Source organism: Aethalodelphis obliquidens, unplaced genomic scaffold (assembly GCF_003676395.1).
Source record: "Aethalodelphis obliquidens isolate GAN/ISIS:26980383/991018 unplaced genomic scaffold, ASM367639v1 scaffold85, whole genome shotgun sequence".
Classification (NCBI taxonomy): domain Eukaryota; kingdom Metazoa; phylum Chordata; class Mammalia; order Artiodactyla; family Delphinidae; genus Aethalodelphis; species Aethalodelphis obliquidens.
Genome location: NW_020838029.1, coordinates 6274092 through 6301590, shown reverse-complemented (window position 1 = coordinate 6301590; position 27499 = coordinate 6274092). Strand labels below are relative to the sequence as shown.

The window sequence follows — 27499 nt, the reverse complement described above, 5'->3', positions numbered from 1 at the left end:
GGAGGAATGGAGTCACTGTGAGGAGCGGGGGATGTGGCATGTTCATCTTTCTCTGACGCTATGGCTGAGAGAGGAGTCTTTGAAAGTCATGCTTGGGAGGTTCTGGCTGACCCTGAGAGCTTCTGGGCACTGGATAAACTTGTGCTGAACGAACAAATGGTCAGTAAGTGGGAGCAGAGCTGGGGGACTGTTCAGTTCCTGGTGAACAGGCAGCAGAGTGAAAAGAAGGGGAAGGAGCTAAAGGAGAGGAAGTGGTTGGAGATGGAAAGGAGTCATAATTGGAGCAAGATCCCAAAGGAAGTAGCAGGAACTCCAGAATGGAGGTTCTCCATAAAACAGAAAACAAAATTCACATTCACCACAGGTTTGGGCCTCGTCAAATCTCTTCCCTCCAAGCTTGAGCCAAAGACTAGGACATCTTCTCTTTTACTGAGTACCTGCTATGCGACAGATACTGTGCCGAATGCTGGAAATGGGAAGGGAAATAGGACAGTCTCTGCTCGCAAAGAGCAGTCAAGGAGAGGAAGCCAGATGTCAAGAGAGAAGGGCCAGAAAACGTGTGGCAGAGGAAGAAGCAGCGCAGCGCTTGAGAGCACAGCCACTGCAGCTGGCCTGCGCTTGACTCACTGCCGCGTATTAGCTGCATGACCTCCGTGTGCCTCAGTTTCAACGGGAAAATAAGGATAAGAGCACCAACCTCATAGGGCTGTTTTTGGCAATAAATGATTTAAAACGCACAAAGCACTGAGCACGGTGCCTGTCACATAGTAAGTGTGAAATAAGTGTTAGCGGTTACGATGATGGTGAAAGTTCTTACAGGGTCTAACAACAGCACAAAGGAAGGAAGGGTCATTGTGACCCACGGCATGGGGGCAGAAGAGGTACTTCAGGAAAGGCAGCATAGAATGAGGGGAATTCTTGAATGGAGTCTTAAAATGTTGACAGGAGTTTTGCAGGTGATCAAGGGGGTGGCAGCGAGGGCTTTTATGGGCAGAAAAAGAAAGTCAGCAAAGACACAGGGTTGTGCTGCATTCAGAGAACTCATGGCTGGAGCAGACGGGGCCACAGCCAGACGAGGCAGGAGGGAAAGGGCAGGGACGCCATGATAAGGAGCTTGGACTCTTCTTCCCTGTAGGCAACAGAGCCCCCATGGGGAGGGAGGGCACTTTAGTAGGCCGATTCTATCAGCTACAGGGAGGATGGCTGTGGTGACAGGAAGGCCAGTCAGGAGAGCATCCGCTTGCACATGTTCTTCACCACCAGCAGGCAGGTCTGACTCCTTCTTCTCAAACCACCCACTTTCCAGTCCCCTGCCGTGTGCTAGATGCTTCTGGTGACAGTGCGAGTGCCGGGGGAGGGACAGGACGCAGAGAGAGTCCATTAGGTCTAATGTGGAAACCACCAGTGGGTATCCCCCTGCGACAACAGGCTCAGTGCTTCAGATAAAATCTAGTTGGGGCTTCACAGCTGAAACAGACTATCCTCTGCGAAAGCTCTTGCTACCAAGACCCCACTGGAACCAAGACCCCCAGGAACCAAGGTGTGCGGGGAGTGGGGGGAAGGGGGGGTGCCAGTTCTGCTGTTTCTGGGAAGTGATGAGGAAGAGAGGCTTTGGAGGAAATTGGAATTTGAGCTTCAGAAAGTTACTTGCAGTAATAATAGAATGTCCTAGAGGTGCCACGGAACTGACTGAATGGGTAAGATTAGTGGCATCGAGGCCATGAAACCCTAGTTGGGAACAGGGATGAAGGGCAAAACGTGGGAGCACTGAGGTGAGCGTCTCCCGCAGGCGCTCGCTCGTGGGGTTGTCTTGAGAAAGCTAAGGCTCTCTCTCTCAGCAGCCACTCTGACACCGTGAGCCTCCAGTGGTTCGCACCAGGCAAGTGCTGTCCCCGTGGAGAGGGCTCCATTGTCCTTTAGTACTGACCTTTCTGCTCAAGGAGCCCAGTGTCCCTTTGCAGTCCCATCCTTTTTAGCTTGACTTGGACCTGCTCAGGATACTCCCCCTGTAGTCCCTTCCCAGTCCTGCAGCTCAACCCCTACCTTCCTCTCTATCTATCTGTATTAGCTTCATCCTTGAGCATAACTTCCACGCTAGTTTTGGTAAAGATTTTGCTTTCATTAGCTAATTTCTAGAACCACTTTCACCTTAAGACAAAGTTGGTCATTTGCATCTGAACAAATACTTTATGTAGTCAGCATCATCCTAGGAATGTTTTAATTTAAGGTCTGTTAGAGACGAAGAGGCTGGGGTGGGACTGGCTGCGTTGTCAGCAGCAGAGCCGGGGAGAGAGCACAGCGTTGCCTCCCAGTGGAGAAGGCGGCGGTAGAGTTCAGGGTCAGGGTGTCCACCTCTGCTCTTTCCAAGTTGCTCAGCATCTTCCCTCCGGGGCTGCGTTTTCTTCAGCCGCGCCGCCTCTAGGAGGGACAGCAGCTGTGGAGCCAGAGTCTCAGCACAGCGGGATCGGAGGCCAGCTCTTTGTGCCCTTTACACTTAGGAGGTGGATTTCCTTAAAACCCCACAGAGCACTTTGGGGACTCCTTTTTGTTAGGCTGCCTTCTAGCAAATGAGAATGTGTGAAAAGAAGCACCCTGCAAACAGCTAAGCACTGTTGTCCTTGCTGTGGTTCGGCCCCCACACAGTCATCGCTCTTGAGCTGAACCACAGCAGGACGTCCTCAGGCTTCTTCACACAAGCTACAGGGACATCAGCCACGTCACAGGCACCTGCTCTAAGCGCTCCTCCTCTCATCACAGGGCTGCCGGGATGACTGCCACCCTGCTCTGCAAACTGGGCCCATCTCACCCTCATTCCCCCTGGGCTCTAATGCTTTCTGGTAGCTGGGAGCCCAGCTTTTTCTTACCATGTTTATTACTCGGCTCTCTGCTCCTGCCTTGGCTCCCGCTGTCTCTAACAAACATCTGTGCTGCATTAAGCACCTCCTGTCTTTGTGTACCTTTGCCATTTTGCCCTGAAGGCCGTGGATGCCCTCCACACACACCTGGCCAGCACTACCTGAGGCAGTTTTTTGGGGGTGGGGTAGAAGACTGAGCGCAAAGCTTTCACAAAGGACCTGTTATGACCACAGGAGTCTAGAGCCATCCAGAGGAACACCTGACTCGGTCAGCTGATGGTCACTAAGCAGAGAGCCTTTTGGCCTCCAAAGGTTTGGGACACGTTTCCCACTGCTGTGCCCCCACCCTCCCCTCTCAACTACTTCAAGAAGGTCTCTGAGCCACAGTTCATTGCAACTATCATTTATTAAAAAATATATGTCTCCTTGGAAGGAACACTGGTAAACCAACTAGTGTCATGCTTGCTTTGAATCTCTGCTTTTCTTCCCTGGGAGGGGTAGAGGGTTGAGCATCACTCAGACTACATCACTTAACATCAGAGAAATCAAAACACTCCCAGCTCACCCCCTCCTCCCCAGAGTCATAATCGGACACCACTTTACCCCTCTTGCCTCCAATCCAGTGTACTGCGCAGGTAAAGCTGCTGCCCTTTCTTTACCCACATTCTGGGCCCCACACTTTACAGTTAGCCTCATCATGCCGGTAGGAGAACTGTTAACAGACTTCCTAAATCTGCCTGGTAGCGCTCAAAGCATCTTCGACATGTATGCTTTGCACCAGTTGTAACACGGTGGGCTAGGAAACAACAGGCTCAACCCTGGGGCCAAGCATGTCCACGCTCTTCTCCCCTGGGTCGTGCCTCCAGCGTGGAGCTGAGGGAGGCATGGTGGCTTCAAAGGAGCATGGTGGGGCAGGGCCTGGGCCACACCTGCCGCCTGCATTTCTGGTCAGAGAAAAACCCCCTTGACCACAAACACTGCCGTCTGACTCTGGGAAAAAGCAACAGGGTTTCACATCTCAACAGTAAGTGAATTGTAGCTCTACAGCTCAAATTGACAGCATTAAAGTCTACTTTCTTCTTGAAGAAACAGTAAGCTACCAGCTGTTGGTGAGGGATTGGGGTAGGTAGGGCATATGAAGCAGCTGCGAAAAAAACCCAAATCAAACTTTTCATTACGCGGCTGGCCAAGCTCAGGGCCGTCCCACTGTCCCAGCGCAGAGCTGGAAGGCAAGTGACTCCCCGTCCCTGCCAGTGGGCCCCATGACAGAGCCTCAGCTGAGCCCAGCATGTCCCTGGCAGGTGAGTGAAGGGACACGTTACAGTAGGAGGCCCAGCTCCTGTCGGTTCTCACCTGCCCCCACTTCCCTTTCCGCTGACGGGATGGCCAAGCCCGGGTCGCCTAGTCTATCACAAGGCCCGGCTCCTCCAGAACATCATGAGCCTTTAGAACACGGTCAAATTGGATTCTACACATTCACTTAAATAGTAAAAGTAAAATTTGGAAGAATGAAAAGGCTGACACAGTAGCACAACATGGTTTTGGTTTAACAGCAGCTTAAAAATGAACAAAAAGGAAACCTCTCATGCAGACACATCAGGTGGCATAAAACAATTGGCAATTTAATACGTTGGGAGCACCGTTAGCCATTCTCTCGCTCCCCACACGCGGGCCTGACTGTGCCCCAAGGGCAGCATCGGCTCTAGGGTCACAGCTCCAAGCCTCTGGCCCCCGGGCCGAAGCCCTTTCTCACCGTTCTCTGGCTGACCTGACCCCTCCTAAAGAAAAGCCCAGCTCTCAAGAGAATGACCAATGCGGGTGCCCTCGTTACAGCACTTACTACCACTTTCACTCCCTCCCCAACCAGTTGGGATATAAGATGCCATCTGATTGGAATATGAAAATTAAAGCATTTCTCTAATAACACAGTACCATTGATGAAGTCTCCATAGATTTTCTAGTCCAAATGCGTGTGAATATATATATATATTATATGAGAGTGTATAATATATATATATATAATAATTTCTATATATTTTATATAAATTACATATATATATCTATATATAAATAAGATACTTTCTGTCACCATGACCGCGCTGTCCCAAGCCGCGAGGCAGTGTACAGATCGTAGCAAAGCCTGGGAGCCTCTCCTCGCGGGGTGCGCGGGGCTCGCTTCATAAGCCGCGCAGCTGTCCAGTCTGTCTTTCCATCAGTCCTCCTCTCTTCTCTTCGCTTCTGCTTGGTTTTATGAAAACAATGACTCTGATGGATTTGCACCTGTGCTAGTGCTTGGGAAAGGTCCATGCAGGAATGGGCGCAGTCACATGATGAGTGAGATGGCATCATCCCAAAAAATAAACTAAAACAAAACAAAAATTTAAAAAAACAGAACAGGACTAGAAAACTCAATTTTTTGGACATATCTAAAAAAGGGGACAAGAACAGTAGTCATCTGTTCTCCCCATGGGGACAGGAATGAAGAGGGAGGAGGGAAGAGGGACTTGGTTTCTTCTGTTCACAATAGAATGGTTGGAGGGGATTCTTCAGAGTTTTTCAGGGGATGGGACCCAAATGTAGTGCCCAGACTGGTCCTCAATGATTTGTTTGATTTTGTTATAAATCTCTTCCAGTGAGTCACCCTGTACAATGGCTGAAGAGGAAAACAGAATTATTACTGTGGTCCACAGCAACCCCCTGCCCCAAACCCTGACAGTCTGGCCCATCCCAACTGTCCCACAGCTCAGCCCCGCTCATTCACTAGGCGGCCGTCTGGGAGCCCAGGTCGCTGGGGAAACTGGTGGGCACTGCAGGCCCGGGGCTTGATGTCAACTTGCTAAGACAGTGAGACTGAGCAGCAATTAGTAGGAAAATGTGTTCTTCAGAAATGTTTATTGAGCACCCATTAGATGCCAGACCTTGTAGATCATGCCCCTCTCGGCTGCCATGAGGCCGGCAGCTGGTAATTCTAACGCAGCCTTACCAGAAGATGTGGAAAATCCTGGTTATCCAGAGCAAGAGCTGAAAAAGCCACAATTTCTGGCAAGGTGTCGTGCTCCTGGGGCCGTCACATCTGCTCCATGTCAGAGGTCAACCCGACAAACAATGACATGGATGCTAACAGAAAAGGGAGCTCCAAGACCCAAGGTATGCGAGGACAGTTATGAATCCTGTCCCCCGGTAACCTTGTAGCACCACCAGCTAGAGTTCACTCAGCACCACCTTGCACACATATGTCCCTGTACTTCAAAAGGTAAGCAACATATTACACAGAAACCTTCCCAACCTTTTAGGAACTGACCCTTCTAAAGTAGGTGACCATATAAACACACACACTGACAGACGACAGCCTGAACACCACGCCAGGGAATCATCATCATCAACAAACATTCACTCAGTACATAAAACATGCAAGGACAAGTGCTGGATGGGGGAGCCTGGGAGGGAGGGAAACAAACTAAAACAGGGAGCCTACAATCTAGGAGGGACATGAAGACGAACAAAAACGATCAAAGGCAGCATTTGGTGATGGTGGTTGATACCAGAAACTGGCTCAACTCCTCTGGCTGGAGGGCACTTGAGTACTTTGGCAATGCTTGAGCTCAAAAGCACCCAGAAACTCTGTGCAAGGTGTCTGGGCCTCTTGGAAACACTCACAGAATAGGTGTCCAGCTGCTCCCATGTTACCCCAGCTGTGCAATGGGGAGACTCACCTGTGAAGTATTCTCCAAACTCCTGCTCCAGTTTCATGGCTTTGTCATAGATCTTATTTGCTTGTTCATATGTCTGCCGTCGGTTCATTTCCCTGCCAAAGACACGGAAGAAAACAGTACCCAAAACTAGGTTCTATGTTTTGATTAACATAAAGGATTGTTCCAGGCTCCCTGAAGAGCTGCTCAGCTGCCCTCTGAGAGCAGCAGCGGCCCAAGGCTCAACATTCCTCAAACCTTCCAGGTTTGAAAGCTCAACCAGGAATACACGCAAGTGCACTCGAATCCAAAGGAGCCCCCAGTGAACAGGGTGGGGCGCAGACATTCCACGGAGCACCCATTGGGTCTTACCCCTGCCCAACAAACCACCTGATTTTTCATTTCCTTTCCAGGGCCCTCTCCTAGCCGAGAGTCTCAGCAAATACTTACATAAGCGCTTCAATGGACTTGGGCTTGATGAAAATGGCAATGGGGTAAAGTTGTGACTGCTGCAGCCTCTTGATAGCATTGCCAGAAACATCTAAGATGCAGTGCTTGCCCTGAAAAAGCAAAGACTGGCATCAGTCCACCCAGTCCCTGTCTACGCCCTGTGCTAACCCAAACATCCACCTGCGGGAAACATGGGGCCACCCAGAGCGGCCTGGAAGATTCTACTTCTGAGGTACCCAGGCTCCACATTTTGCTCCTACTACCCAGACAAGGCCACATGTGAAGCTGCAGGTGGGTGACGCTCTGGGGTGAGTTGCGCAGAGGAGACAGATGCCTCCAACCTGGGGCTGGGAACACGTGGAGTGGGCGTGGCGTTGGTCAGCACTGCCACTGGGTAGGGCCATGTGCTGGAAGGATGAGGATCCACGCAGAACTTTGGCTGCAGCATTTCTGTGCTCCCTTTGAGGGTAATTTCGTAGGGCCACCGCCTCCGCCTCTCTCCTTACCCTCTCTGCAACTGCCCTCACTGACTGGATGCTGGTCCCATAGAGATTATCGTTGAATTGGCCTGCCTCGATGAACTTGTTGTCCTGAATATCCTTCTCCATCTGTTCTCGGGAGACCACAAAGTGGTAGTCTTGCCCATCCACTTCATTATCACGCCGAGGCCGGGTAGTATCTGCAGGAAGAGAGGAAACGCTCTGTGGTGCAAGGACAACGACCTGCCCCAAGCCCCGGAGAGCTGACTTGTTCCCCCCAACCACCGCCGGGCCCCAGGGCCACTCCAGTGCTTTTCAGATGAGTCGGGGGAAAGAGGCTGGGAAGAAGTTTGTCTTGCCTACAACTCTTCTAACAGCCAGGTTAGAAGCTGGGAGCTATCTGCTTTAGCTTCAACCGGACCAGAAAGGTGGGGTTTCCTGGGCCAAGGTCTGGCAGACAGAGGGTGCCAAACGTGGTACAGGAGCCAGCAAGCCTCACAAGCCGACCAGAGGGCTGCACCCACACCTCGTGGGCTGGGCACCCCCAAGCGCCCAATCGTTCCCAACCACCATGACTCAAACTCCTCTCCAAGGGAGTGAGCAGGCCGGCCTGATGTCTTAATCCTCCCCACATCAGTTTTGGGGGAATGCGTTGCTGCCTAATCTCTTCCAGGGTGGGTTTTTACTTTTTACATTTTTTAAAACTATTTTTTCAGCTGTGCCGGGTCTTACTTGTGGCATGCGGCATCTTCGTGGCGGCATGTGGGATCTACTTCCCTGACCAGGGATCGAACCTGGGCTCCCTGCATTGGGAGCATGGAGTCTTAGCCACTGGACCACCAGGGAACTCCCTCTTCCAGGGTGTTAGATGCACCCTGTTCCCAGAGAACCCTAGAACCTGGCCGCAGGCCCTTTCCATAAAACATCAGAGCAACAATTCCCAGGGCACCAACGCCTCCCTCCCAAAGATGCCCTGGGCTTTTACGTGGTACACAGGATCCAAATTTATGCGGGAACTCCGAAATCAGGTCATCGTTGACTCTGTCCTTCATTGGGCCCAGGATGATGACAGGCCTTGCATAGTGAACTGGAGAGCAAGCACAGAGACAGTCAGTGAGGCCCCCACCAGACGGCCTGCTGTCCCTCCCCGTATGCCTGGAGCACTGAGGCTCTGGAGCCACTGCTCAGACGGGAGAGCACATCTTCAGCCATTCTGCCTTTTAACTACAAAGACATGAAAGAGCCTTTAATTTGAGAATATCTAAGTCCACGGCAAGTATGAAACCAGAAGCATCTCCCTTTCCAACAGATTCAGGAGAAATCTCTGCATGGGCACCAACAGCTGAGCAAGGGTTTTCAGAGCAGCCACGGAAGGGAGGGACCGAAGCCTCTCTTTCAGCAGTGGCCACATCCACTGAAAGCGACCTCTGCCATCCTTTTCAATCTGTCCTATCCTTCGGAAAGCATCCCGGCAGCAAGCAAAGGTATAGTGAGGGATGCACGCTGGGTGGCCTTCCCTGTTCTAACGCTAGGAAGAAGTAGATGAGAAGGAGGCATCCAGGGACTGGCTGCCCTCCTACTCCCCCACCTTCACCCCTCTGCCGCCACGGCCAACCACTGGGCCGGGCCCCATGACCACCAGATTGGCTCAAAGGCAAGGCTCTCAGAAGGGGGCTTACTTTCTTGCCGTGTCACTGGCTCATATGACAAAATAGCATCCTCTTGTCCTTCTGCAACAAAAAAGGGAGACATGTTAGCACTTTATCATCTGCCTCCCTGTGTCCTCATCTCCCTACAACGTTCACTTCACCCCCACCTCTGCCAGAAAACAGCCTTGTCAGCTGGTACTTGCTAACACCTGCCCTTGGGCCTATCTACTTCCCATTGGCAAGAAAGCACAGGAAGACCTTCACCGCCCCTGGGACAGGAGTCAGGAGTCCTCTTGTTCAGTGAAATATAGCTGAGCAAAGGGACATGACCCAGAAGCCATGAAGCCTCCACCAAAAGCCACCTCAATTTCTCGGAACTCTTCTTATAGGTAATATTCTACTGTGCTCAGCTGCCTTCTTGCTCTGGTGAGAATCACAGGAAAGCGTCAACTGGTCGAGACACACTGCCTGTGTCCCCTCATCTGCAGGCAAGGGAGTCAGGGCACTCATGCAGGTCCCCAAAGATGCAGCTAAACTTTGCCCCTTTTAAGGGTCTACCTATCTCCCCTTCACTGGAAGAAGCAACCAGAAAGGTGGCACAAGGCTGGGCTAAGGTCCTCAGTGCCCTTTAAGAGCAGTGCTGAGCACTGCTCTCCCCTCACGGTAGAGCTCCATCTATCCTAGCAGTGATGAGCTCTTCCTAAAACAGTCACCAAGAGACGTGGTACTGGGCGCTAGGAGGTCCCAAAGTGGCCGACGGCAGTGCCGGGGAAGGCAGCGATATCTGCATCAAGCCCCAGGATGCATTCTCAGGGCCTCCAGCCACAACTCCTGAGAGGCCAGTAGTCCCAAAGTTCATGCGGCTTGAATTGTGGCTTCTCTGGCCTGGTCACAGGATCTCTGAAGGAAAACTGGGCAGTCATCTGGTCATTTAGCCCAGCTAAAAGGTAAGGACACCAAGCCTTAACCCCGGGAGTACTAGTGACCTGGAAAGGCAATTCAGAACAGTATCCCACAGGAGCCATTCTTCTTTTGGTCTCTGAGCAAATCTGTAAAACTGGCAGCACCTACAGCCCATAGTGGCTACGGCAGGGATTTGCTCACTGGCTGCTCAGCCTTCCCAGGGCCCAGGGAAGCTTTTAAGTCAGGTCCTGGCCAGAACTGCAGGGCTTATGCTCTCCCCTTTAATACACAGCCTAAATCCCATCCCATAAGGACAAAATGGCCACAGCATTTCCAGGATCTCCAAGTGTACATGGCTAAAAGAAGCAGTAGCCTCTGAACAGAAATGGCAGCCGTGCAACGCTGGAATGAGGATGGCTGGGACACATGGTAGAGCTACATGACATGGGGGAGAATGACACACACTTACTGGAACTGCTTTCGCTGTCACTGGTGTTGGATGTCACTCCCTCTGCAAGCCAACAAGAAAGAGACTCCGATTCAGAACACACCACTGAGAGGTCACACGCGGCAGAAAACTCAAATGCTCCAAGAGCCAGACACTGAGCTGCCAACCAAGTCAGGCCACGGGAGGCCTGCCACATCAGGCTACCAGCTGGGAGGCACAGCTCCAATCCTGAGCCCCGGCCACCTCGCACTTGTCCCCAGGGCCCTCTGGGGCTGCCAAGGCCCTCCCTACAGACTACCAGCTTCCAATCTTTGGCAGCATCCTCTTCATCTGAATCAGAAGAACTGACTCGGATGGTTTCCAAATCCTATCCCAATATGCACCTCCCAATGCTAGACAGGCAGTGACAGTAGCAAAGAGAAGCCCAGCGACCAGGCTGCTCTTGAATTTCCTCCCCACATAGAACCCCTGAAGTACAGAATTGTGCACGACTAAGAGGCTAAGCACTGGGTTGGTTGAGCAATCAGCAGGGAATGACGTGTTGGCCAATGGGTGGAACCAAGAGCCCTCCTGCTGCTGCTACCTGGAAAGAGGGCTTGGCCCCAGCGGTGAAAGGGGATGCTCCTCCGTCCAGGAGAAGACAGACACGTCACAACACAGAGACAACAAATGAAGAAGAACACTGGGAAGACAAGACGATCCTCCTGTCTCAGACTGTCGGGGCCTCCCCGCATCTGAGCGGGCCCAGCAGCCGCACTTGCAGGAGGCACAGAGCACAGTTTGGCCCAAAGAAAGCCCATCGCTCCCAAGACGACAGTCGAATGAAGATGGAACATGGAAACAACGAACTATGGAGTGAGACACTGCTCGTTTCAGCCAAGATGACACTATTCCAGACCGTGATATGCTGTGGCCCCCAGGAAGGACTGGCTGAGTCACCACCCATGCTAGTTCCTGAGCAACCCCCCGATGAAGCTCCTTTACCCTCACGCCTTTATTACTTATGGAAGCAGAGTATCCACTAACAGAACCTGCCCGGCACGGCCGCATGTGTGTGCACGTGCCTGTGTGCACAGCAGGGAGGCTAAAGCCCTGTCATCTAGGTCCCTTCCTTTTTCAAGTCTAGGATTATTTTCCAGAGGGGAGAGGTTGGTCAGGGTTTTCCCAAGCTAAAGCACTAAATATATATAGTCCAGAAAATGCTGTCGAGGCTCCCACCTGCTCAGCCCCTTAGAGATGCTCTGTGGGGAGCCAGCCCACAGCCATCTCCTGAGGCCCCTGAACCTTCTGGGACATCCCAGATGTACGCTGGGTAAAGGGCTTCACGGTACTCTTACCCCCTGTTTAGAGAGACTGAAACAGCTAATTCTTAAGTCCAATTCTTTAGTGCTGCGTCACTGGAAGAAGAATACAACAGGCGGGCACCCCTCACCTCAACAATAGGTTAGAGATGAGCTGAGTGGTCACCTCTGGAGAAGCACTTCTTGCCCCCCCTCACTTATAAGGTGGGATGCCAAGACGGCTCCACACCATTTCAAGGTACAAAAGGAAAAAAAGAGACATGAATGATAGGCTTTTATTAGGGTACCAGGGATCCAGAGCAAAAGTGTGACATTCAGAGCCACTTCTAATTCCTCCTGCTGTGGTACCAGTTCTCACAAATTCTCTCACTGCCCTCCCCTCCGCCCTTTGCCCTCACCCATGTCCCCTATACCCCAACCCCAGCAACTCCACTCATGCCAGAAATACAGTTAACAGTATGTAAGTTTGACTTACTCAGGTTCTTTGCTCCATAATAATCGTCACTTAACCCAGGGAAGTCCTAATTTCACAGACAGCAGGACAAAGTGGGAGGGAGGGAGGGAGGGAGGAAGGGAGGGAGGGAGGGAGGGAGGGAGGAAGGGAGGAAGGGAGGAAGGGAGGAAGGGAGGGAGGGAGGGAGGGAAGGAGGGAGGGAGGGAAGGAGGGAGGGAGGGAAAGAATTGGGGAGAAGACAGAAAATAGAGAAAAAAGACAAGGGGAAGGAAGAATACAGAGCCAGGTGAGCATCAGTGACAGAAGTATGAAATACTATGAAGACCTATAAATATAGCCAGGTTAAGAACTTTGCTACAGAAAGAACATCCCAGGTCATATATGATACCTGGACTTCATGCTGCCCAATTTGCTGCCAAAAGGCCCTGGAGCGGATGACCTTTTTGAGGTGGTCTATATATAGCCTACAGGCCGACAGGACAGACAGGTGACTTACCAAGGCTTGGAACACCTGCTTTGACTAAGTGTGTAGTTACACAGCCATCTCTGCTTTGCCCCTGAAATCACCATTTCCCTCTGAGGGTGAATGAAAAGTCAAACATCTATGTGTGGCAGACAGGCTGGCAGAATTATCATCATCCCAAGGAGCTTTCGTCCAATACTGACTCACTCTGTCCAAACCCTTCAGGGAAAGCTTCATGCAGTCTGAGGTGTGGGCTTCCAAGCTGACCTGAGTTCTGCAGACCACAGGGGATGAGCTCAGCTTCTGGAGAATAAGCACTAGGCAGTTTCAACGCTTATCCAGCAGCCACTCCCCTCCCCCATTCAGCTGGGCCGCCCAACAGCGAAGCCTCCCCAGGCTGGGCTCAGCACGGAAGTTCTGGAATTGTCTGGTGAACGAACTATGGTGACCTCACCTCAGGCCTCTGTCTCAGACCGTCTCCTACTGCACCTAGTGCTCCTTATTGAGCTACCCAGAACTGTGAGCCCTAACCTGCATCTGGATGAGGGCACCCTTGTAATCTACTAGCTGCCACCCCAGACACTGATGACCTATGTATCCCATGACCATGAAACATGCTGGCCTAGAAAAAGGACATTCCCTATCGGAACGAGTCAGTCTCCTGCTGTCCCAACAGCTCAGGACCCCGAGACCCCTCCTTGTGAGGCAGAAGAGGAGAGGTTTACAATTCACCATGAGCCATGCGAGAAATACTTTAGCAGCCTGACCTGGTATTTAAGGTTAGGGTGAGAGCAGTTAATTTCTGAGGCACATGGTAGAAAGAGAATATTTCTCAGGATGGCAAGTTCATTCAGCCCAGCTTTATGGCCTTTTCTATCAAACCAGCTTTGTGTTGCTCAATAAACCTTTATTTGGACAATGTTTAGTAAACCCCGTTCGGTGTCAATTCGTTTAAGCAAGAAGGATTTTATTTTGAAAGCTGGCTCTGTAACACTCTGGGAAGACAGTGAGTCTGTTAGAGCTGTGTGAACGTCCCTAGGCATTACACGCATATGCACGTGCATGTAATTCAAGAAGTAGGCCCAACTCCAGGTGTCCAGGGAAGAAAAGGCTCTTCTCTTGACATAGATGAGTGAAGATAAGGGAAAGAAAACACAAGAGGAAGAAGCCAGGAGAGCAACACCGAGTCCCTAGACTTGGTTTTCTTGAAAAACCATTTTTCTGAACTTGACCCTATAGCTGATAACCGCTCATCACCACCACAGCAGAGCTCAGCCATGCACTCCCAATGCCAGTGCCAGCGACTTTCTGGTGGGCAAGCCCTGGAACCAGTTCTACCTCAGAGCCTCCAACATTCTTTCAGAGCGAGGAGCTGGACAAAAAAGACCCAACGTCTCCCTGTGCAGACCAATTTCTACCCTGACTCTGCAAATAAGCAGGTACACACACACACACACACACTCACACGCATGCACACATGGCGGATAGACGGGGGACCGACACACACGGACACATACACACCCACACCCATACCCACACACACTTTCCCAGTCTTCGGTGCAAATGAGGAAGAGAGGGCGGGGCTGTGGGTGGCCTGCTCTCTGTTCCCTGCTGCTACTTACGTTCCTGTACGCTGCTCTCCTGGGCCATGTTTTCTTTGCTCTTGTAAAATGGAAACTTTCGAGAGAGGCGGAAACTCTTTTTACGTTTCGTTTTGATCGACTGTGAAAGAACATGAACATGGAGGGGAAGGACAGAAGAAAAAAAAACAGAACAATGGATTTTAAAGCATGCAAGAAAAACTAAAATGGAGACAATGGTGAGCTAAACAAAAGACCATCTCTCACAAATGGAGTCTATGAGATTAAATGAAAGTTGATGTAAGAGGAAAATTATGTTTACAGGAAAATGTTGTAGGGATGTTAGAGGTTTCTACCTAATCCAGACTCACAGCACTCACTGGTACTTCCTAAAGGATAAAGGTCACTGTAGCCTCCTGGACACATGCCCTAAGGTGCCACTGATACACACAGAGTCATCTACTCCGTGTCTCTCTTCCCTCTACCGCTCCAGAAGTTCTTTGGCCTGTGAAGCTCACAGAAGAAAAGGGGTGAATGGACAGAGCCCTCATGCCTCGTTCGGTCTGAAGGGCGGTCGGAGCTCTGGGGCTGGCCTTGCTGGCTGGATGACAAGGCCAGGCTCTGTTCAGGGTCCCCACAGCTCCGAAAGGGTCTACAGCCAGGGAGACACCCACAAGTGGTTTCATGTGCCCCAAGAAAGTCAGCCTTCCAAACAGTCCAACTCCAACACATCTTCAAGAGCCAGTTACCCAGGGGGAAGGAGTATACACTGGCTGTAGAGGTTGGGTGCCCGCTCTCTCTGCTTTGTGAAAAGCAGTCAGTATTCTGATAGGACAGAGCCAGCGCCCTGAAAAAGAGATATTCTTTTGTGCTCGCCAGTTTTCTTATCCACCAGACAGACTTCAAGCTTCTTATGCCTCTTCACATGTGGCTGACTTCCTTGGGGATCCCCACTTACCCTGTTAGACTCAATCATCCCCGTCCTGGCATGAAACTTCACGGTTTTCAATCGAGCCCTTTCTTTCTTTTCCACCCTGTTTTGGAGTCAGAAAGAAGTCCTGTTACTGCCAGTGCATGGTCTCAGCAGTGGGCTGCAGTGGGCACAGCAGCCATCTTTGACTCACTGAATCGTAACCATGTCCTGAGCACCAGCTCTCTACCAAAAAGGAGTAATAAAGCACATCCACTGCTCTCAAGCAACTTATAGTATAATAGGTAAAAAAGAAATCAATACCAGGAACAGGGGAAGGAAAACCTCTCTCATGATCATGACGACTCACCTCTTCTTACTGGGGATCACACCAATTTGCTCACTTTCTCCATGGGGGGTCACCAGTCTCGCCTGCCACCACTCATCATCAGAGGCGTTAATGACATGTAGAATGTCACCATAGGAGAAGCTGAGGCCTTGGCTCGGCAGGCAGCTGTCCCGAGTCCGGTCATAATCAAACAAGGCCCTGGAAACAAACAGTGAAAGATGAAATGGTCATCTCAACCCTAAATAGGTGGAAGGATGGCAGAGGAAGGTCAACCCAAAGAGCCAGCACACACCCAGCAGCCTTACAGCAGACCAGAAGGAATTCTGTGGGAGACTGCATCCTTCTTTCAGTCTTGACATTGTAAATATCCCATTCTCCCAACAAGGGGCATAAGGGAAAACAATCTTTCACGAGTCCCATCTCCTCCCAGCTTCTGGACATGAAGTGTGAGTCCAAAGCAGAACACCCTCGCTAGTCTTCTCCCTCAGCCACGCCCTAGGGAAACAAGTTAGTTCTGCCAATGGGCTGTCTCAGTTTACAACAAATCTTTAAAAAGTAGTTGAAGATAGGACACAAAAATGTTAACTACAATCCCAAACAATGAATGGTAAATGCTGTAGAAATACAAAAGAGAAAAGGGCCGTGCATCCTGGGGCAGCGAAAGAAAAAGCCGAGGCTGATGTTGACCCCGCACAAGGATAAAGTTGAAGGGGCCCCTCTAAAGAAGTCTCCCAGTTCAGTCTCTCTCTCTCATATACGGGGAAACGGAGGCTCAAGGAGGAAGAATAATTTGACTGAGGTCACACACCAAACTAACTGGGACAGAAGCCAGGTCCTCTGATAAGACATGCAGAGTAAAGATTAAAGGGGAGGGTAGGAGAAGGTGGGGAGAGAGCTATTCCATCTAGGCTTGAAAAAAAGGAGACCAGCCTGGTTGCAGCTGAGAGTCATGGAAAATGAGGCTGGAAATAAAGGTCTGGTGCCAATTTTGGAAGGTCTTGAATAGACCTGATCTAGTGACCCCTGAAGATTCGGGAGTAAGGAAGTGACACATCCAAAGAGACTTAGGAACATTAATCTGACCTCATATATGATGAGATAGCAGGGAAAGGGGGCGGATTTGAAGGAACATTTAAACCAAAGCTGCAAGCTCAGTCCTTCAGGATAGACTGCTGACTTCGGCTCTGGTGAAGCTGGTACTTGACAGCAGAGCTCCCCTGCTCAGGGAACAGACACATCTACACGAAAGTGTCTACTTTTCTCATCCACTGGATCTCTCCTCATACGCAGTCACCACAAATGGGTGATTTCAGTGAAAAGTTTGTATTTTTCTACTTGTAATCTAGGCTCTGTCTTCTTCATATTCTCTGTTAACACCTTTGCACATACAGCCCAGCAGATTTCCCAGAACTAGTTCCAAGACTTAGACTTCTACCTGCAATACAGTGGTCTGTGGCTCAGAGGGAAGCTGCAAAGTAAAACATACTATTTCCCCATGTGCAGGCCGGCCCAAATGAAATGCAGAAGGTCATAAAACTGTGGAGCGTGAAACACCCATCTACATCTTAAACTTCTTAAAATGGAATCCTTAAGAAGTCACTGTCAGAGTATTTGAAAATGAAAATACCCAAATTCTGACCCCAAACCCTTTATCTCCCTCAATTTACACACTCAGAGCAATAAGGAGAGAGGCTGAGGTCAGCAGATTAAGGAGGCCCTCCATCCCCAAGGTTCTTTCTGGGCTTTGTGTGATAGAATCAAATCTGAACACGTCTGCGCTGCATTCGAAACTGAGTGTCCCAAAGCAAGGAAGCTATTCTGTCAGGGCTTCCTACGAACACGTGCATGGTGAAGACCTTATCTTAAGTGACAATGAGAAACACTAAATGTCATTATGGGCTTCAAAGATTAAAACAAATATAGTAAGGAAAAGAACAGAGCTTGGATTCCGCACAAATTAGTTTGGGGAGGGAAGGAAGAAGATGTTGAAATGAGTTAGGAGAGATTAGGATGAGGCTGTAGAAGATTAGAAGGGAGAGTTTACTGGTTACAAGTTTAAAACATAAAAGGGACAATCCAATATATATTTTAGCACCTCACAGAACCATATTGACCTTTGGCAACAGCAGTAAGAAGCTGGAGTACATACAGTAAAGTTGATGTAAACATTTTCTGGATGAGGAATCCAATTATTGGTAATTGATTAAACGTCTGAGATTTAAATAAAACTAATAGGTCAGTTTACTTCCAAGATAAATTTTGGATACTTTACAATATTAAAACACATAACACGAGCTAAGTAAAAACAAAATAAGCACAGATCCAAGGCAACAAGAATGCCAGCAGTTCCCACTGCCTGTCAGGAATGGAACTGTTTGGTTTGTTTTTAAACCACAGGCATGTGTTCCTTTTACGACTTTCAAAAAATGTAACTCAATTTAAAAAGGAACTGCTTTCAAATATTTTAGCTGTTTCTTTTTCTTTTCTAACATATTTCTAAACAACTGCTTCTTCTTGCTTTGTTTTTTACATTTTAGACATTATGTATCGGTCTTCTATAGCACTCACCCATTCTTTTTTCCCCTGCCCTCCCAATTTAGTTACATCACATTTTTTTGGTTAAACAATATTTAATTTTACATCATTATGTAAGTGGTGTTCATAGATGACTACCCCTCCTTTCCTATAAACTTTTTCTATTGTTGTTTTTTTAAAAACAAATTTGTTTATTTATGTTTGGCTGCGTTGGGTCTTCGTTGCTGCGTGTGGGCTTTCTCTAGTTGCCGCGAGAGGGGGGCTACTCTTTGTGCTGGTATGTGGGCTCCTCATTGTGGTGGCTTCTCTTGTTGCGGACCACGAGCTCTAGGCGTGTGGGCTTCAGTAGCTGTGGCACACGGGCTCAGCAGTTGTGGCTCACAGGCTCTAGAGAGCAGGCTCAGTAGCTGTGGCGCACGGGCTTAGTTGTGCCACAGTATGTGGGATCTTCCCAGACCAGAGCTTGAACCCGTGTGCCCTGCATTGGCAGGCGTATTCTTAACCACTGCACCACCAGGGAAGTCCTCTATTGTTTTTTTTCCTGGTGGAAATAAATGCCTGATTTTTCATTTGACTATGTTTCTACATCCCTATTATTTTGTAACTCCCTTATTTAACACATAGAAGGCTATTTAGATTTACTATTTCTTTTTGTTACAGTTAAAATATTCGAAAGCAGTTACCTTTGTGTAGCAAGAAAGGGGGTGAATAGGCAAGGGATTAAATTTTTTGCATATGCTATTGTAATATTTGACATTTTAAACTATCCATATGCATTAATTTCATTAAAAATGAAATTAATAAAAGCTCATTATAGAATATTTGAAAAATATAAAGCCTAAAAATAGAAAAATCACATTTAATGTAACTTAGAAGTAATTCTTCATACTGTCGTGGTATTGTATAATATTGCGTAATAAACACAGAAATCAAAAAGTACATATTTCTCTAAGTTACAAACATGGTGTGTATACACAATTTTGCAACCGTACTTGTCACTTGAAATTGTATCATTAATATTTCCCATATCATTGACTATTCTTCAAAACTAATATTTTAAATGATGATACAATAGTCTGTTCTTAAGGATATTCATTAATTAAGCAAATATTTATCAGCATCTAATATGAACAGACACCACTGTTCTAGGCACTTTTAAAAAAGAAAATAAAAAGGGCTGGGGGAGTCAATAAACCAGGCACCTGCCTTGAGTCATTTACTTCAGATGAGGAACCTGTTTGGCTCTAAGTTCCCTGGCAAAAAAAGGCAATTTCCCAATAAAATGTAGTACCTAAGTTTACCTACATTCTATCTGATGAATTTGTGAATGAGCAATAGTGAACAACAGAATGGACAATGCTTTTTTTAAACGATGATTTTGTTAAAAACATAGCAGCCTAAAACTTGAATTTGAAATTCCGAACTACAATATCATTCTCAGTTGAGAACGTAAAAGGCGAATTGACAAGAATTTCCTTTTCTATCAATTGGAACAGCAAATGAGAAGAGCTCTGTAGAACACTGAAACCTCAAGGGTCATTTCACCCCACTTCCTATCTAATAAAGGAAATTCCTTTGATATTCTCTAAATTTCTTTCCAGTGCAAACATTTAATGAGTCTGAGTCCTTCCTAGGTCTTCTCTACCAGGCTAAACATTCCTAATTCCTTCAACAGTCCTTCTTCCATTGTCATGATCTTGATTTGTTTTCCAAATCTCTTCCTGCTGAAATTTTGTCTGACTAAAGAGCTTGAAAAGTACCTCATAGACAATGAAAACCAGTCCCAGAGATGCACAGGGCCTCATCTTAGAGTTGTATGATGGTTAACTCTCAGACCAGGGCTCTTAAATCTCAGAAAAATTTTGTGAGGTCTAAGTCACGGTCACATTTTTAAAAAAGAAAAAAAAAAAGCTAACTGTCCACTTGGCTACGTCTGGAAAATATCTTTCTTCCATTATTTACATACTCACTGAGTCTACTTTGGGGCACTGTGTTTGACAGAAGGGAGATACAGAAGCAAAATGAGTCTTGGCCTTGTGGAGTATGCTGACAGTGTGTCATAGCGAGAGGCACAAGGGCAGGACAAACCAAGGCCTAAAAGCCTTCAGAGGGAGCATAGGTCACAGCGAGCTTGGGGAATCTATTCGGAGGTTTTAACTTTGAACTGGGCCTCCTCGATGACGGTTCAGATTTCAAAGACAGAGATGGGGAGAGGCCCTTCCGGCTAGAAGGAACAGCATGAGCAGAAGCTCGGAGGCAAGCAGCCTAGGGTGTGTACCGGGGTCAGCAGCACCCACGTTTGGCCTCACCGCAGGGCACTCGGGAGAGCGGTTGGCCAGGGCCTGCCTGTGGACAGCCTGGAGTCCAGCTAAGGAGTCTGGCATTCATTTAGGAGGCCTTGTGTGACCAACTTCATTGCCTCACTTTTTTTTTTTTTTTTTTGCTTTTTTTTTTTTTACATCATTACCAGGCTGGTGACGCAGTGGTTAAGACTCCACGCTCCCAATGCAGGGGGCCCGGGTTCGATCCCTGGTCAGGGAACTAGATCCCACACGCATGCTGCAACTAAGAGTTCCCGTGCCACAACTAAGAAGCCCATGTGCCGCAACTAAGGAGCCCACGTGCTGCAACTAACACCTGGTGCAACCAAATAAATTAAAAAAAAAATCATTACCAGGCTAAACTTTCACGTGGGAAGTAATCCAGTAAAAGAGAACAAGCCTGAGTAGTAAAGTCAAACCACCTTTCAAATGACATGTATTTCATGTAATAGGAAAAAGTATGCAAATTAGACCTTAATAAATTTTGAAAAAATATTGACTACCTACCTAAGATCTTTAAGAGGCATGCTAAACTGTGGCCTTCTAGCAATAACAGTCTCTCTTAGGAACAGCCTAGAAGCCTAAGGAAGTGACAGGGATTGGCACCTTGTTACAAATGCCTCTAGTCAGGCTTGAATAAGAGGATCAAAGAACACCTTTCTCCACAACATGAATATATCCTCCTGCCCGCCCCTTTTTATCCTTAGGGCAAGCACTAAGGAAAGTCAAGGCAGTAACATACCTCCCCTTTTAAATCAGACTGAACAACTGTCCTGGAGCCAAAATCCTACACATGCAGGGCCCAGATGACACAGCAACCAACCTTTTCAACCTCTGACTCAAACCAAGAGTGAGCAGAAAAAAAAAAGCAACACCTGTTTTCTCCGGACACCTAAAAAAAGACCATAATTAACTACTCCGTCACCTTGGTCCCATCTCATGTGTGTGAGCTTATTGACAAGATGGTGTGTTGGGAGACTAGAAGCCTCAGAAACTCCTTATCCTTCCTGGGTGTAAATATAAAGAATCTCATGGGGGCCTCCAAGTTAAGGACTGGTCAGGTCAGAAGGAAACACTATGTCGGGAAAGAACAAAGCTTATGGAAATATTACCATCCACAGCCTAAGATCACAGTGAGTGGTCTACATAGAAGATTATTGACTTCAACCCTGAATATGTTCTCCTTGGTTATGGCCATGTACCTCTGTGAAGCAAAGGAGAGCCAGATCTTGGGTTTTCCCACAACTTCTCAAACATCATGGCCAGGCCAGAAAATACTGATTTATCTTGAGAGCAGGGTAAAGAGCATGTCCCAGGTAAAATGTGGCACGTAAAAACAGAAAGTGGGCGATGAAGCCACCTTCTGGAGCCAAGTCACAGCAGCACGAAAAACAGATGCTCACTTCCCAGGGTCTGCAGGTTGGAGTTCCCAAGCTAAGTTTCAGCGCGGCAGCTTTAAATGCCGCTGCCTGTCTTTCCTAAGGAGAAGGTGTTGTCAAAGGTCTTGAAAGATATGTTGTTTAAGTGGTGACCTTTCAAATAGTATCCCCTAAGAGCTGCCCACAGGGATGATGCACACGCTCCAGAGGACTTTGCCTAATCTTCCTTTCAGCTGGGACCTCACTGCCAAGTGGGAAAGCAGGAATATAATCAGCTCAAAGTAAACAGATTACCAGGCCCAAAGTCTCTGCAGTTCGGGTCCTAAAATTTAAAGTTTAGGGTCTGAAAGATTCAGAGAAATCATACGCATCTGGCCCAGACACCCTGGTGTCTTAGTGAACAGGAATGCAAAGAAAATGGCAAATACCGAGGAAACCGGTCAGGCAGGTTTCTCAAAGCAAAGTAAATAACAGCACTTCAGCACTACAGCCTCAAAGGCAAGTAGCTGCTTCCATGTACTCACCTAGTAGTGTGCCCACCTCTTTGCCTGTGGACCCAGCCATCTGTCTGGCCTGGGAGGCTCTGCCTGTCCCCTTGCGCCATCAGCAGCTCCTCTGAGGCCCAACCCAAGTTCCACCCTTCTCTGTGACCCTGCCCACTCCAAATTTCCTTCTTCCAAATTCATACTACGTATTTAGCAGTGATCTTTCTTTATATTTTCTGTTTATTGCTATTTAACTCTTGCAGTTTTCTAATCTTTCATATTATATCCCTTTGGGGAAAGCCCTTTGAGGACTGAGGCCACGTATGATGCTCGTGAATGGTGGATGAGACCAAGCTGGGGCAGGGAGCACAGAACACCCTCCCAGTTACTATCCTGCAGTGTTCTTCCACTGTATATCCCTCCCATACCAGTTGGGAGACATCGATTTCTTCCTTTGGTCAGTGTTATGGGCTGAATGTTTGGGTTCCCCCCTCCAAGTTCATTTGTTGAGGCCCTAACCCCCAATGTAATGGTAATTGGAGGTGGGGCCTTTGGAAGGCAATTAGGTTTAGATTAGGTCATGAGGGAGGGGCCCTCATCCTAACATTAGTCCTTTATGAGAAGAGGAGGAGACAAAGAGACCTGTTTCTCCTCAGAACACACCCAGGAAAGGCCACACGAGGACACAGCAAGAAGGTGGTCATCTACAAGCCAGGAAGGGGGGAGGGGGCTCACCATAACCTGAATTTGCCAGCACCTAGAACTTGGACTTCCCAGCCTCCAGAACTGTGAGGAATAAATGTCTATTGTTCAAGCACTCAGCCTATAGTATTTTGTTACAGCAGCCCAAGCTGCCTGAGACAGAAAGTACCAGATAAAGGGCACATATTACTTAAAAATTCAGCAGCCCCTCCCTTGCCTAGTCCATCTAAAGGATGCACAGAGAGCTGTAAATCGGCCCTTGACCTTAGTGCAAGAGTTAAAATTTCTCGCAGCTCCTGAAGAGCAACTCAAAAGTCCAAACTTGAGTACTCAGATAGACACAAGGTGGGTCATCACAGGAGGAGCAAGTGCAGCTGGCAGCAAGTCAGGAGTCCCTTGCACACCTTGAAGAAGGGAACATGGAGAACAGGGGAGGGCACTCTTCTCCTTAGTCTACCTCAGAGTCTCAGGCCTTAGAGAGCAATTATGAAGTTAGAGGGGCATTCACAGACCCACAGTGTGTGAATATTCAGGGTTCACAGCACCTGTTGGATCAGCTGAGGGGATTACAAGTCCAGGACTGGTGTCTGTATATGATCCAGCAACAGGCAGTTCCAGAATCACTGATACAGGAAACTATCCCATCCTCTGGTAGCCCTGAACACTACATAAATTGTGGTTGCTTTTTAAGATGCGGATTATCATCACTCCCAAATTCTGTCAGATAGTGAAGCCTGCCAATATTACCTCGCTGGCATCTTAATCCACTACTGAAACTCACTAATGAGCAAGACAAAGTTGGGCTCCCCCGAGCACCACCCTGGGCTAAGCACAGAGCAGTGTACAATTAATGTCTGCTTGTGAAGAAGAAGGAGCACCTTCCAGCCTTCTTTGATGACTAAGCCAATATTTCTGACATTTTTTTTGACATTGTTTCTTGAATCAGGACTACAGATGGGGCATGACTTCCTTCCTAGAGTGGGAAGAAAACTGGGATGGCAGATGGCCAGCCAGAAGGCCAGGACTCCCAAAATGCCTGATGCTGTCCTGTGACTGCAAAGAATGTAGCCAGGCTAGCCGGAACAGACTTTCAAAAGCTATTTCTACAAATGTACTATCAAGCCTCTTGGCAAGCTTTGGAGGATAAGGTCTTTTGTTCATTCATGAAATAAATAAATAAACTAAATACAAGTGTAGAACTTGGAGGTCTCTGGAACTCTAACCTACCCTGTGTCTTTTTACTACCTTCACATCAGAATGGCCTGAGTTAAACATCTAATCACCCTGACCCTGAGCAAAAGGCTCAAGAGAGGCATATTTTGTGGACTTTTCTAGTGTGGAAGGCAAATTAACCAGCAGAGCAAAGGCCCTAGACTGGGCAGAAAGAGGGGCTCTGTTCACCCTGCCTATACTATTTAAGAGGTGTTTCTATAGTATGGTGAAGGGTGGGGAAGGCCTTTCCATTAAGTCACTAGTGACTTTAAAACCAAGTTTTCCAAACACTGCTATCTTTCCTTCTTCCTCCTGCTCCCCGCTCCACAAATCCCATCTCCCCTGTGGTTAGTGTGGCTGCAGCTTCCTAAGGCTTCACCTGCTACAGCCTCAGTGCAGCTGCAAGAGGGTGTTATTTGCTTCAAAACAGCTTTGCAACCCCATGCACACGAGAGGAGGATAGAGATTCAGGGGAAGGGAAGGGAGGAGGAGCATGTCAGAAGGGGAAACAACAGCAAACAGAATTAGAGGTGAAATCCCACTGTAAAGGGTTCCTTCACTTTAACCACCTGCTGCGTAGTATCATCTGTGTGGATGGCAAGCTGCTGGAGGGCGGGAACCACGTCTACCGCTTCCTTGAATCTACCGCCACAACCACGCCCAATTTCTCAGGCCCATGCTTTACTGCTTTCCACGTGGCAGGAGCTAAAGTAAGTGTAATGTTCAGTTGTTCGAGTGAAACAGAAATAAATGTCTATTGTGACAAACAAGTGGTCATTCCTAAGCATTATGACTGCTTGTTAAAAACATACATTTCCCCAAACCTGGTGAATCTAAATCGATAGAAGAAGAGCCTGGGAATCTGTACTTTTACTAGCATGCCAGCTGATTCCTATCAGCAAGTTTGGGAAATGATGAGAGAGCTCTAGTCAGAGCCAGGTTCAAATTCCAGTTTTGGAACTTCTTAGCTGTCTAACTGGAATCTCAGTTTTCTCACCTGAAAAATAAGAATAATAATGCCTACTTCGTAGCATTATTAAAAGGATTTTAAAAGCAATTTAAAGAGAATGTTTAAATGTTTGTTCCCGTAAATGTTTGTTTAAAATGTTTGTTTGTTCCCCTTCATCCTGAAGACACTGGGAACTACTAAAAGCCTCTGAGCAGATCTTTAGCTTCAACCCGCTCTGCAACACTCAGACAAATGGCTGCCCAGCCTCTTTGGTAACACCTCCAGTGACAAAGAATAAAATTTACTATCTCCAGAAGCAGTTCATTCCACTTTCAGACAGTTTTAATCATAAGCTCTATCTTCCTTATGTTGAGCTGAGATCTGCCTTGGGTGACAGAACAAATCTAATCCCTTTTCCACATGATAGGGTGACACAATTAGTTTAGATAAGGAAAGTAAGGAGGATGAGTAGGTGTGGGGGTCCATTTGGAACACACTGCTTGTTTGAGGCACTGGGAGGGCAGCTCCAGTCACGTGTGCAACAAGTGGTTGGTATGTGGGTCTGGAGTTCAGTAAAGAGATCAGAGTTGTCATTTACACAACAGGATTTGAAGCTGTGAACATAAATGACATTGCCATTTATGGGGCAGAGCTAATAAAACGTATTGAGGAATGGTCAGCAAGGTAGAAAGAGAGCCTTTAAAGAAGAAAGCCGGTAATACACAGAAACAAATATGAAGAGATCAGACCAACGGCAGAGAATCAGCGAAGCAGTCACTACTGACAGAGTTGGGCTTCTGCCCCTCTGGAGCCTTTCAGAGTTGCTTGGAACCATACCACCATGCTGATAAGCAGATGCACACTTCCTTTCCTACTGAAAGAGAAGCAATTTGAAGCAATAGCAGCAGCAAGTACAGACGACTGCAATATTTCCAAGCCTGGATGCTAAGACCAGTTTCTCCAAATAAGGCTCCCATGCTCCTATCTTTGGGGGGAAACACTGCCTAGTACAGTCCCTCCTAGAGATTGATCACAGTAAAGAACCCTATTTTCCTCTGTTTAATCCTGCATTTGCCCAACTTACTGAACCACTGATTTTTCACACAATATTTAACATCTTGAGGAGCTAGTGTTTCCTGGCACATAATGTGGCAAATGTGGTGAGAAGAAGAGAAACAAGACAATAGTTTAAGGGACTATTGGTAATCAAGGGAATTTCTTTTCTTTCCTTATTAAGAATGGAAGAACCTTGAATATACTTAAATGCTGAACAAAAGGAAGCTACTGTAGAGTAAAAAAAGGCCAAAAACAGGCACAAAAAGCAATAGAGCGAGCCAGGCTTCAGGCTTTGGTAGAGGGTTAGCTTAGCGAAATACCTCAGCTCGCTAATCTAGCCATAAAATATTATTTCCCTTGAGGAACTCTAGTGATTAAAAATGTTCACTATTCTAAACCATATTTACTTTCCTCTGAGGATACAGATATTATCTACATAAGGTTAAGGGCAGATGATATAAACTGTATAAACTGATTCACTAGAAACAGAGTGCAGTCTCCACCCTCCTCCCCAGAGTCAGATGGAATGCGTCCCTTGCCAGGACCAGAGAAGGGTGTTCCAGGTCTTCCAGGTTGAGAGCTGATGCCCCACTCCCCCTGCCCAGGCAGGGAGAGCTCTAGCACAGGATAGGCAGAGAGGGGAAATTTAGAAATAAAGCTCTCCAAAGAAACTGTCTTGCCTAAAGATCAGCTTCCCACACACACTGGAGTGCCACATCTGCGGGGGCTGGAAGCACGGGAATGGAACAATCCTGACCGAGTCACATAACTATTACCCTTTTGCGGGAGGCGACAGCATATTTCTGAGTCCCCCCATTGGCACCCCAGTGTCTAGGCTGCAGATCCAGAGCAAGGGCTTAGGGACAGAAAACAGGAGACTGAAAAGATCACCAGTGACTAGTCCAGCCTTCCTCCTGCTCTCCTCTCTTCACAACAAATGTGAAGAAAGCTGCTCTCAACACAGAGGGAGTAGAGCTGAGGGTTCATTTTAGAAAAGAACCATGAAGGGTTCTAGTGGGCTTGAGGCTCAAATCTGGGCTCCCTTGGCTCTTCTCCCTGCAGGAGGGTCAGGAACTAGCAACTGAGGAAAAAGAAAATCAAGCACCTGAGAGAAAAACTGCAATTAGCATTTATATCGGTTGGCTATGTCATCTCAAACCCCAAGGACAGAGTAGATGTCACGTTGCCAGGCAACTAGCAACTGTAGCCTCCCCTCCCCACCTTCCAGCTGGTATCAGAGGCCACTAGAAAAAGTTTAACCCAAGAGTCTGATACAAGCATTAAACACACACACACACACACACACACACACACACACACACACACACAC

General features: G+C 47.9%; 1 protein-coding gene across 8 annotated transcripts in view; it reads right to left on the bottom strand.

The window, feature by feature from the left end:
* Positions 1–3242: 3242 nt before the first annotated feature.
* DLG3 (discs large MAGUK scaffold protein 3) overlaps positions 3243–27499 on the bottom strand; it is a 65487-nt gene continuing 41230 nt past the window's right edge. For 7 of the 8 annotated variants that reach the window (XM_027093596.1, XM_027093598.1, XM_027093599.1 and 4 more), the window contains 10 exons: positions 15552–15728; positions 15230–15305; positions 14314–14413; positions 10495–10536; positions 9153–9203; positions 8459–8560; positions 7501–7673; positions 6995–7104; positions 6569–6660; positions 3243–5508 (listed from right to left, as the gene is read on the bottom strand). In XM_027093596.1, the coding sequence (XP_026949397.1) occupies positions 5402–5508; positions 6569–6660; positions 6995–7104; positions 7501–7673; positions 8459–8560; positions 9153–9203; positions 10495–10536; positions 14314–14413; positions 15230–15305; positions 15552–15728 (1030 nt within the window). In that variant the 3' untranslated portion in view covers positions 3243–5401. The remainder of the gene's footprint in view (positions 5509–6568; positions 6661–6994; positions 7105–7500; positions 7674–8458; positions 8561–9152; positions 9204–10494; positions 10537–14313; positions 14414–15229; positions 15306–15551; positions 15729–27499) is intronic. The other variant, XM_027093597.1, reaches the window with a different exon arrangement.